The sequence below is a fragment of the Alexandromys fortis genome, unplaced genomic scaffold (genome assembly GCF_014885135.2).
Source record: "Alexandromys fortis isolate MF-2015 unplaced genomic scaffold, M_Fortis_MF-2015_v1.1 scaffold_30, whole genome shotgun sequence".
NCBI classification, from domain to species: domain Eukaryota; kingdom Metazoa; phylum Chordata; class Mammalia; order Rodentia; family Cricetidae; genus Alexandromys; species Alexandromys fortis.
The window spans coordinates 2,966,846-2,979,576 of record NW_026067922.1 but is presented as its reverse complement, the minus strand read 5'-3'; the positions used below and the strand labels follow the sequence as shown (position 1 = coordinate 2,979,576).

At 38.6% G+C, this 12,731-nt stretch overlaps 1 protein-coding gene across 1 annotated transcript; it reads left to right on the top strand.

Annotated features, from left to right (window-relative positions):
- Positions 1–5,285: 5,285 nt before the first annotated feature.
- On the top strand, positions 5,286–11,779 carry Tdrd15 (tudor domain containing 15). The gene is given in 5 exon segments (XM_050141886.1): positions 5,286–9,101; positions 9,103–10,238; positions 10,240–10,351; positions 10,353–10,647; positions 10,650–11,779. Coding segments are annotated over 5 exon segments (6,252 nt in total). The 5' UTR covers positions 5,286–5,522.
- The last annotated feature ends 952 nt before the right edge of the window (positions 11,780–12,731 follow it).

Below are 12,731 nucleotides of genomic sequence, written 5' to 3'. Positions count from 1 at the left end.
CAACCGAATATTTATTTCCTTTAAATTTTTTTTGTTTTTTATTGTTTTTATTGAGCTATACATATTTCTCCACAACCAAATATTTCTTTAGGCGTTGCAAAATGTTTTGTTGGGGCCAGAATTGGTTGTAGGTGGTGTTTTTATGCCAGTAAAAACCAATGTCCTAATTTGTAAACACATAGAATAAAAATACTGCACACTGATTTGTTTCTACTAAATTTAAAACCAGAACTTAGAAATAAACTTGAATATATACAGAAATCAAGAGGAGGAAATCCAGGTTATAGATACACACTTAGAATTTGAATAATTTAATACAGGATGACTTTGCCAAGTTCTTGGCCAAAATTTCACCAGAATTAGCCTACATTTTTGGAAAAGGAAGAATTAATAAGCTGATCTTATTTACTTTGGTTTTCCTTGTATTTGAAACTTTATTCTTATTTTCAGTTTTTTTCCCTCATAATTATATGGTTCATGTAACTTAACAGTGGCAAAAACTGGGGGTGATAATACAGTGGGGATGAACATCAGAAATCTGGGCCGGTGCTTCTGAACCTCTTGACCTTCAGTTTTGGGCCTGAACAATGAAAAATTAATTGTGAAAATCAGTTAAACTAATGTACTGAAAAGCTTTTAAATATTTAAAGTATTGTAGCTGTGAAGGACTGTTCTGTTATGCTTTTAAATTAAGCCCATGGAAAGCAAAATGGGTATAGGTTTTAACCTATACTCTTTAATACATAGACCCTGGGGCCCCTAAGTACACATACCCTACAAGTGCTCGAAGTGTTATTGATCTGAATTGAGGCATATGTACACAATACTATGATTGGAAGACTTGCCATTAAAAAGGAAACCAAGAATTAATCATTATCTATTGTCTACATATTAAGACTCTGCAATTATATATGTTAAACAGATAATCAAATTAATTTTATCCCCGAAGGGGTAAGATGGTGGGCTAGAAGCTGCTTCTGTGTGTGCTGGGAAAGGGAGATTTAGAATAAGTAAAATTACGCTGTAAGCCAAGGAGAGAAAGAGCATCAGAAACACATGAAGGAGATAAAGGGAAACCTCAGTGTGTCCAGATAAAGATGTGAAGCACAGCAGAAGGAAGGAAACCAAACACAGCCCGGTTATGTGGATTCTTGTCAGGGGGATGAGAAGCAGAGACAACTTCCAAAAGCAGTTTATATTCCCCTTGCTGATGGTGCTAGAGATGAAGCTTCCTCGAGCAGTGTGCTCAAAAAGACCATCTCCAGGGAAAACCGAAGACTTCTGAACCACAGTTGCACAAATTTCAACAAGTAAAATAAATTTCCAGAAGTAGGAAAAGGCATTAGAACATGGCTCCTCTAAAAGATCTTCACTCAAGTAACTGAAACATACTAAATAATAATAAACAGGCTAACATAGCAGATGAAGAGTTTGAGTGCTTCTTGCCCCCTCAAATGGATAGCAATACAAAGAGGATACATACAGACAGATGGATTCAATATGGGACCTGGAGAGAAACATTAGCTACATTGAAGAAAATATCTGAAAAGGAATGAAAGAGATCTACAATGTGAACAGAAATGTTAGCAAAGGCCCTGAGATTAAAACAAAACAAAACAAAACAAAACAAAACAAAACAGAATGCCTGGACATTAAAAGCCTCAATGAATCGAGCAATCATGCAGTGGAGTCCATCACCAGTAACCTCGACCAAGCAGACTGACCGAGGGTTGATGACAAAGTCAATGAAATAAACAAATGACAATGACCACCATATCCCCAAACTGCGATATAATCAAGAGACACATCCAAGAATCCATGGAATAGAAGGAACGGAGGTACACACTAAAGGCAAAGAGGATCTGTTCAGTGAAATTATGGCAGAAAACTCTCCAACTCTTAAGAAAACTGGTATCCAAACACATGAGGTATTTAGAACTCAAATGGACATGGACAGAAAAGAACCTTCCCATGGTATACTCTAGTCAAATGTCAAAAACATACACTGAAGAAGCAGTATAAAATCTGTTAGGGAAAAATACCACACACACACACACACCCCACCTTGTGCGTGTGTGTGTAGGTCATAAATTTAGAAAGGTGATCGTGAGCAGCAAGAGAGATTTCAGGGGAGGCTAAAAAGAGAGGACAGGGAATCCTGATGTGACAGTAGCAAAGGGAACTATCTGAGGGAAAGAAGGAAACCAGAGGGGCTAGGGAGGGTCAGGAAGCATGGGCGTGGGAGAAGAAGAAGGGGATAAACTAGAACAAGGCACAATGGCATAGTTTTTATATGTTACGTCACAGCACTAAAATAATGGAACCGAGAGAAGACTGTACCTCAGTGGGAGAGCACTTGCCTCACATGCATTCAATTCCCACTAGTGCCAAAAAAATCAAATCAAATATTATAAAAGAAAACCACAAGTTGTATACACACAGAAAGGAACAACATCGAGGTTAAAATAGGAACACAGGAAAAATGTAAAAAATGGAATAAAATCTCAATACTTGTTACAATGGCATGGTTGAACTCTGTCTGGAACATTACGCTAAATGAAAGAAGCCACAAAAGGTCCAATATTGCAAGATTCCACAGGAATATAATATTCAGGGGAAAGAACCTGAATTTATAGAAAGTTGGGAATTTCCAGGGATGTGGTACATAATGGGGAGATACTGCTCAATGGGTATGTGGTTTTCTTTGGGGTGACAGGAAGTACAGGAATTGGTAGAGGTAGTGGTTGCAGAGTGCTTCTGGTTGCAGTCTTGAAAATGGATGATTTTATGTTATGTAAATTTCACCTCAATCGAGTAAAGAAAGATAAAACTAAAGCAAAGCCATGTCCTTTTTGTTTAGTGCAGCTATAGTCCTAATGATTAGAAATATGGCTCACTTATATTCATTTGGCCCTACTGGAAGACTTAACTTGATGCTAATTCATAGAAGGCAAACTCAAAGGAGTGACATCATCTATAATGTATTCTATAGAAAATTTCAGTATATATACATATATATATGGAAATTCAATATATGAAGAATCCTCCATATTAATTAAAAACATTTTTTGCTTAGAGTACAAATTATATTTCATTATGATATTTTATACATATTTAACAATATACTTTTTTATCCTCCTTTACAGTTCTCTGCAGTAGATTTGGTTCATTCTTGATGGCTTCCTTCCCTTCCAAATATTCCATGCTTCTGCTTTGATCACACACATACACACACACACACACAATGAACATCAATTTTAAGTGTATATTACATTTTTCTCAAACCCTAGAGGACCTATGATACTGCAAAATTTTAATATAAAAATTTCTTCAAGATTTCAAGCTTTGAATTTGAACTTAATTAAAACTAAGCAATTAATTAATTAATTAAACATGCAATTGAGTTTTCAAAACCAGAATATCCAAATGTATACTAAGTTTTAAAGTAGAGGAGGACACAAGTCTATGTGATGAATTCATGGAATGTCTAATTTAGACTTCCTCATATGCTTTGTTTGCATCTCTCTGTGTTGCTTGACGCACAACTGTGGAAGCAAATGGGCAATTAGAGATGTATAAACTGAATATTTTCAATATTGTGGAATGGGATACAAAAATAAGACACATTTGTGAACTTGTATTCTAACTCCATAGTGAGTGACCTCCCTCAAGACCCCTACACAGAGCAAGGATAGGATCTTGAAATGACAGAGCTGGTCCTTGTAAAAACAAAAAATTACTGATTTGCTTTTGAGTTCCTGGCTTATTTTTTTCCTGAATATTCTCTGAATTTTAGGTGGTCAGTAGCTGAAGGAAGATTTGGCTTTTGTCCACAACGCAGGAACTCTTTTCGTGATCCCATTGAGTAAGCTTTGGGGAAGGCAGGTATAGGAGGCTGATTGACATCCTCAGAATAGATTTTGTTTTTACACAATTAATGTCTTCCACAGTGTAGGTCTTTGATGAGCACCATTATGTGAGAATTCACCTGCACACCACTTCTTCACACCCCTTTTTAATACATCTCCCTGGCTGTTTCCTATAGGTTCCTACTGCTCTCTGGAAACCATTAACTACTGCCCATGAATCTGTAGGTATCTTCAACTTAAACAACTTCTTCTTCTGATAAGTATGCCTGTCCACTGTGAAGATTTTCATTGATTTCTTCAGGGAACTCCCCAGTGGGTTCGAGTATAATCCCTCAGCAATCTGTTTTGGCGTGCTATTGACTTTAGGTGCGAGCTATGGGTAACCCAGACTTAATTTTTTTTCTTTTTCACTGGCGTGAAGTGAGTTTGTGAGAGCCCTTGGATTAATGGAAGGAATAGTGGTCTGGAGGGATTGGCCTCTGGTGTTTTAAAGGACCTGCTCATACAGCTTCCTTGTGTCTTTGGGCTTTGATTGGCTAATACATCCCAAGATCCATACATTTGACAAAGGAGCTCTGCTGGTCCCTTTGTGGCTGTGAAGTGAAGATGGTGTGCTGCAGAAAGGATGGGCCCACCAGCCAGAGCCAGGCCATGATAAAAAACATTATAATAGTGTTCAGCCATGTACGCTGGGGTATGCTTCAAAATCAGTCTAGAGCACTGAGAGTATTTTAAAGTTTCTTTATATTTACTTTAATATTTTTAGAATTTTCTAGATATGGAGACCAAAATAGAAGCAAAGTTATCTCTCATGGCTTAAACTTTTCTTTCTTTTTGTGGTTGGTTCTGTGAGGGTTAAGTCTGCTCAGGCTTCACTGTCTTTGCAGGATTATCCTACTTTAGTGGCATTTAGGCCTCAGTACTTTGCTCCCTAGTCAGTGAATAGCCTTGTTCTGCATAATGATGTTGGTAGGGTCTAAGCATAGCAAGTTAGCACAAGAGAAAGATGGCAGGCACACTTTGTCTCCTCTTTGACTTATATCTGCCCTTGTTTTCTTCTCTTGTCCCCTTGAATTGCTGGTTATTAGAAGCCCCAAAGGAAGCTTGTTTTTTCCCAGGAGGAAAATGAAGTCACTACCGAACCTGATTTATCTTTTCCATTATACCACATCTGTTATCTAGTATAAGTTTGCTAAGTTTTCTGGGAAGTAAGGATTACCTCTGTGTATTCCAATAATTATCTACACTCTTTTGTCTTGTTATCTTCGAGAGATTTTCTGATGTGTAAAGGTGAGTATCTCAGCACATCTTATGTCAACAATATTTTGCCTAGTACATACATTTTTTTTGCCAAGGTGTTTGATTATGATTTTAAAAAGTGAGGACTGATGAGATGGCTCAGTGAATAAGGGCACATGCCACCATGCCTGATGATGTGACTTTGATGTCCAGAGCCTACATGGTAGAAGGACTAACTCCCACGGGTTGTCCTCTGAGATCCATTCACACACTGTGTCATATATGTCTCACCTCCCCCCAAATGAATGTAAAAACATGTGCTTTGTATTATCTACCAAATTTATATAAGACCAATTTTATATAGTATTGATAGCCACCTATCTGCTAATTTGTACTTATTTGTTTTTTTAGAAAATGAATTCTACATCTTTATTACCAACATTTTTAGATGTGGATCTGACAGTTTTACATATCGAGTGTCACAAGGATATTCTTGTGAAATTTCAAGGCAAAAGCAATCATGAGTGTCACTTTGACTATCACATATTGCAGAGGGAAATACAGTATATCCCCAAAGTGAAGAATGATGTGAGAGTCGATGAGTTCTGTCTGGTGGAGGAAAAGGTGACTGGAGAATGGCAGAGAGGCATAGTGGTGGGGAAGACCAATGAACTCTACACAGTGCTGCTCATTGATCGGGGAGAAGAGCTGAGAGTCGATGGCACTCGGCTAGCCTCTGCTTGTGACAAGTTATTTGAGCTCCCTCCCAGAGTTGTATTTGGCATTTTTGCCAACATACTCCCAGTTGGAGAGAAATGGTCTCCCAAGGCTTTGAATTATTTCAAGTCACTAGTAGGAATACAGCTGAAAGTCAATATGCAAACAGTTTTGCCTCTTCAAATGATTCTTCTTGAGGCGCCCAAAGTTATATCTGAAGTTCTTGAATTGCAATTAGGAAGATTCATTGATAGGGATACATTCCTTCTCATTGTGGAGATACTAAAGGAACTCCCCAAGCCAATGCCAGACCTCCTACACCAAAAAAGCCCCGAGTCATCATTAAGTAGTAACAGTGTTTCACTTGATGTTCAGTATCTCCTAGATAATTTCCAGCCATCTATACCGGTGGGAAGTTTGGACAGCATCAAAGTGTCATCAGCACTGAGTCCTGAGAAATTTTATTGCCAGTTACTTAAGTGGATTCCAGAGCTAGAAGACTTGACAGAGTGTATGAATTTGCATTACAACACAATAGATCAAGAAAACAACCCCACTTGCGATAACTTTGGACTCCTGTGTGTTGCTAAAGGGACAAATGGACAGTGGCAAAGAGGAATTCTCCAGCAGCTATTGCCCAACAATCAAGTGAAGATTTGGTTCATGGATTACGGCAGCAGTGAATCTATACCCTCCGTTCACGTGAAGAAACTGAAACAGGATTTTAGTTTTGCACCGTTGTTTTCATTTCCATGTTCTCTGACATATTTACATTGTCCAGACCCAGAAGTCAGAAAACGACAACTGACTACATTTCGGCAAGCCCTGTTAGGGCAAATAGTATATGCCCACATTGACTGGTTCTGTGAGGATGAACGTTTGTATTATGTGACTTTACAGTCTCAAGAATCTGTAATTAATACTAAGTGTCTGCTGAGGACTCTGGGCACACAAATACTTTGCCCTGAATTTGAGTCAAACATTTCCAATGCCTTGAGTGAGGCAGACACTTCTGATACAGGCAGCTTTGCAATTGATGGTTTCATTGGGAATGTTGAACAGTCAATGGGTGGACTAAATGAAAAAGAGGACTTCAAAGCAGGTTTTCCTATCAAAACAGTAAGAATGGAGATAGACTCTACCCACATAGCATTTGTAGTGAGTGTACTGAACCCATCAAATTTCTGGGTACGCATTAGTAAGCATCAGAAGAAATTTGAAGACATAATGAAATCTTTAAATACATTTTATGATGCATCTGAAAATGATGAACTAACCCTGAGAAACCCTGAACCTGGACTGTTCTGTTGTGCCAGATATAGCAAGGACAGATGTTTTTACCGAGCCATCATCACTGGAATGAATGATTACTGGATTAATGTTTACCTCTTGGATTATGGAAGTACTGACTCCATACCATTTTTTGATGCAAAAATTTTGCTTCCAGAATTTTGTGGTTTGCCTCCCTTAGCCATGCACTGTTCACTTGCACAGTTATCTCCTGTCACAGATTTATGGTTACAGGCAGCAACAGATTATTTCAAAAAAATTGTTCTGAACAAAGCAATTTTGCTTCAAGTTCGAGCAAAAAAAGGTGACAAGTACATGGTGACTATTCAGAATATTGAAGCCCCTGAAAATACAGATGTTGTCTCCCTGATGCTCCAAGCTGGATATGCAGAGTCTGCAGAGGTAGCATCAGAAGACTTCCCCAAATCTGTCAGAGACTGTTCAGTGTTAAAGTTAAAACCTAAAGATACACTTCACGATAAAAATGTTGTGGCCTCTGCCCCTCTCAAAAGACCTAAGCCTGAAAAATGTCATTCTGAAAAGCTGAAAGAAAATCTCTCATCTTTACACAGGTTCCTGGATCTAAACAGTTCTTTCAACTTGTGTTCTGAACCCATCTCATCACAGCCTTATAAGGCATATGTGTTCGAGCCAGGGAAACTTCTCGAAGTCAACTGTTCTTATTGTCATGGTCCAGGTGACTTTTCATGCCAGCTTCTGTGTAAGTTAGAGGATTTGAAATTACTGATGGAACAAATTCAAGATTATTACAGTGTTCATCCAGAACCATATCAGACTGGGAAGATAGCCTGTGTGGCTAAGCATTCCAGAGATGGGAAGTGGTACAGGGCTGCCATTTTGACTCAAGCATCAGATCAAGAAGTTGAACTAATATTTGTTGACTATGGAAATCAAGAGAGAGTTTTCATTAAAGATCTTTGTGCCATCAACCCACATTTTCTTGCTTTAGAAGCCCAAGCATTCAGATGCTGCCTCAACTATTTAGTTGATCCCACGACTTGTAGTCTATTAGACTGGACAGCAGAAGCATCCAGAGACTTTGGAAATTTCATTGCTTCATGTGGAGGATTATTTACTTGTATCGTGTATGCCTTAGTTCTTATACACCCTAGATGCTTATGTAACTTAGTGGATTTACAGTCATCACTTACAAGTGCAAGTAAATATTTCCTTCGTTGTAGCTCCATCCACTGCAGTGTCTTATCAAGGCCACTCCCACTTTCAGTCAGTCTTTACAGTTACTATTACTCTTCCTTTGATATAAAGATTGGAAGTGAAGAAGATGTGTATATATCTCATGTGTATAGTCCCAAAAAGTTCTATTGCCAGCTTTGTAGAAACAGTAAAGATTTAGAGATGTTGGAGACAAGAATCACAGAGATGATTAGCCTTAAAATGTCTTCCACGTATGACTGGAACAAAATGAGATTGTGTATCTCTAAATACATAGAGGATGGGCTCCCATACAGAGCCTTGGTGAAGACAACAGAGTCATCATCTGGCCCTTGTGTTTATTTTGTGGACTATGGGAATGAGCAATTTGTAGAAGAAAATATGCTGTGTGCCATTTCTGATCAATTTCCAGAGCTGCTATTTACACCTATGCAAGCAATTCAGTGTTTTCTGTCAGGTCTTAGAGATATAGATATTCCACGAGAAATCAACAGATGGTTTGAAGACAGTTTCTTAGGGAAGCCCTTAAAAGCAGTAATACTGTCCAGGGAATCAGATGGGCAACTTGGTATAGACTTATATGATGGGTATCAACATATAAATCAAACAATAAAATTGCTACTTAATGTTTATGGAGAAAACCACTCCAAGGAAGCATGGGGTGTGGAAAAGAATCAGAGGTTAAATCAGGCATTCACTGTTCCTTTGAAAGAAAGCACAGAAAGCAACTGTTGCCACAATACAATAAATAAAACTAGCCTAGCAACACATTCTGCAAACCAAACATATCAATTTGATGCATCCCCAACGTGTATATGCCAGGAGTTTGAAATCATCAATTTGTTGTGAAGTTGAACCCATACCAAAAAGCAAAGTGAAGAGGCCCTGTAAGTACAGACTTAAAAATAAAAATGGAAGATTCACTCTTGGATCTGCACACATGCTTGAAGAAAATGGCATGGGCCCCACATCACAAAAGACAGTATCAAAATTATTTACCAAAGACTTAAATCAAGTAGCTTCCCAAAGGCCGTTCATCCTTCGTAGACCCCCGGTCACAAAGATTCTTCAACCCCACATTGACCTGAGTACCCATGTTAAAGAGTCTGCACCCACTAGCTACTATCTGGCCAATTTTTACATTCCACTTGCTGGGAATGAAAATGAAGTCATAGGACTCACCGGTGTTCTAAATGAAAGAACAAATGGCCAGAAAAAGCAGACCTCCCTGAGCCCTCTGGCAAGAGGTCATATAGAATACTCTAGTGACCATACTGTGTCCAGAGACATCACAAAGGGAGTATTGCTGCCAGAATCCTTTGAAGTGGAAGTTCTTAGGGAAGACATAGTAATAGATCATGGTAATACTGCCATAGTAAATGGATCTAAAGTTTATTCAGTTAACAGGGAACTCTTAACTATCCCCAGGCTGGGAATGTATTCTTTTCTTCATAGGATAAGATGGAATGAGCCCACTGAAATGTGTAAAAGCAAAATTGCAGATTATTTTTCCTTGGGAGTAATTAACAGAATAATTGCTTGTGAATTATTGAAGATACACGATGAGAAGTGGGAAGTCAATATAACTTGTGGCGATAAATGTGTCATCAAGAAGTTGCTGAGCTGGTCACCCTGTTCTAAGCTACAGGAACTGGCATGGCAGACGCCCCAGGCCATCTCTCACAAACTTAGTATCCTTGAGAACAGCCACTCAAAGGCAAGAAGAGTAAATCTGTATGATGGTTCTGTGATCTTCACACCACTCTCCCAACAACTGGTAGAAATTCCTACTGAACTGGTAAGATATGGACAGCTTGAAGAAGCCAAAATGATTTATGCATCAAAGACTAAGGGATTTCACTTGAACTTACTGAAAAATCAGAAAACATCAGATTTAGCATGATTAATTCCTAAAGAAGACAATTCCCTTTTTTTTACCAATGGATAATATTAAAAGGGGGTTAGAGTTCTTGTCAATATCTAAGAGAGATTTAAAGTGGTACCAACCCAAAACAGAAGAGCAGTGGGTGCATGAGAAAGTATTTGGTTTTTTTAATGAATCATGGGCAGCATGAAGTAGTGCCTGTAAATAATACCAAGGTACTTAGTAGAGAGATCAGAAGTATTCCAAGACAAGGCATGTCTCATGAATGGATTTGCTTTACATATTCTAAGAAAATGATCCTTGAGTTCATTGTGTGTTTATTTGCCCATTTGAAAATGAGCATTACTGCTCTGAGATATTTAGACGATGCCTGGGAAGTGGAAATGTTGGTAGATGGCATGTTGCTTTGCTGGTATTTAAATGTAACTACGTCACTGGTGGAAGAAAACAAACTGCAATCTTCAGGTACTGTTTCAGCCTGGAGTCCCAGACTCTTTTGTCACCTTGGGTAATCCAGCCATTTATTTGGGCACCGTTCCAAAATGGCAGGCGGTATGGAGGTATTGCCACTGTTGTCGATGACCCCTCAGACTTCTGTGTGCAGCTGGAGGATTTCTTTTATACAGTGCAATACCTCTTCACCTTGCTTGCTGACTTACCAGAGCCCTTGCAAGCCTTGCCGCTAGAGCACATGATTCCCAGTTCCAATTGCCTGATCAAAAGTGAGTTGGAGGGTCAGTGGAGCAGAGCAGAAATTTTTCACGTGTTGGATCAATCTTTACATCTTGTCTTGATTGACTATGGACTTTCTGTTCATATACCTCACTCCAAAGCAATAAATCTTAAATCTGTACCTGAGAAAATTATGAGTTTGCCAAAGCAGAGCTATCCATGTAGCCTGCATGGTGTCTTACCTGCTACACGGAAGTTGTGGAATAATGAAGCCAGGCAGTTGTTTCAAGATTTCCTATGCAAATCAGGTTTAGTTTTTCAGTTTAGGGCATATGGTCCTGCAGCAGTATTGGAAGTGGATGTCATTCACAAGAACGACAGTGGAGCAGATGTCTTGGTGGCGGCTGGTCTTGCCGTGCATCCTAAGGATTTAGCTGGTCCCAATGGAATTACTGCTATGGGATCTAAACTACAGAGCTGTTCCATATGTCCACTGTTGGGCAAACATTGGAACAAAAATGAAAATATTAATTACAGCACCAGAAAACAAAAGCTGCAGAAAAAGAAACCTTTGAAGAGAAGAAATGTTTCTAGGCATCTCTTAAAGAAAAGTCACGTTAGTGAAAAATTACATTCTGGAAATTTGAAACGGAGAAGAAAAATCATCATTGGGAGACAGAACTTCCCAAATATGGTTCTGTTTGAGACATGCACAGCAGCTTTGTCTGGGGGCCGACCTGACTGTATGGAGATCAGCACGGGATGCTTTGGAAATGGTTTTGAAACCCTCCCAGCTGCTGGAGTCCGGGAAAAGAGTTTGACAGGGGACTCAGATGCAGCCAGTGCTAACGAAAAGATCACAGCAGAACACTTGAAAAGTAAGTGGCAGTTTTCATGGAGTTTCTGGTTTTGATTCTTTGTCTTTAATGGACATTTTGTGCAGAATGGAGATAACCATATTATAAGGGTAAAAAAAAATCTTATTAGATAATCTGCATAGAGTTAGGCATGGTGTGTTGTGGGTACAATCTCAGAACTTAACAGGCAGAGGCAAGAGGGTCACCTAAGGCTAGTCCCAGCTACATTGTGAGTTCCAAGCCAGCTAGAGCAGCATAGAAAAGCCCTGTGTAAACAAACAAACAAATGGACATGATAATTTGGGCTATAAAATGTTGTTTTGCCATCTTTATCATTTCTAAATGATTAATTTATTCCCTTTCCATAACAAATAGCTATTTTGACCACCACAGGCCTGTACACATGCATGACATTTTAAAAAAATGCCATGAAGAGTTTCATAAAACTCCTGAGGTTATTGGAGCTCAGACTGACAAATCTTCCTATGGTTAAGTGAGCTCTTAGCCCCGTTTTGAAGAATCCATTTTCTATCATGCGCATAATTTTGTAACAGAAAAATTATATATCTAGGTGTATTTGAGTGCATTTCCGGCATACTGCTAAATCAGTTAAAATTGATTGGACAAACTTGCTGAAGTGTAATTTATCTTAAGCTATTAGATATAAGACATATTCTATAAAGTATTATAATGATTTCACTATTTTATGCACTGTTGTTTCTTCTTATTTGCATTATATTAATTTTCTCTATGGATTATTTACGTGGATTTTATAGGTGATGATGCTTTTCCCATATCCCCAGTCAACTTGCCTCATCGCAGATTGCACTCTTCCAGTGAGTGGAGATCTCTGTTTGTGCTGAGGCACTGTTGCAACAGATTTTGTTCGAATTCATATCCAGAACTGTCATAGTTGATGAGTGCTGTAAAACTGACTTCTTTTTCCTTTAACTTTTAAATCTTGTGTTATTGAAACAGGTGCATGTAGTTGTGGCAACGGTGGGTGGC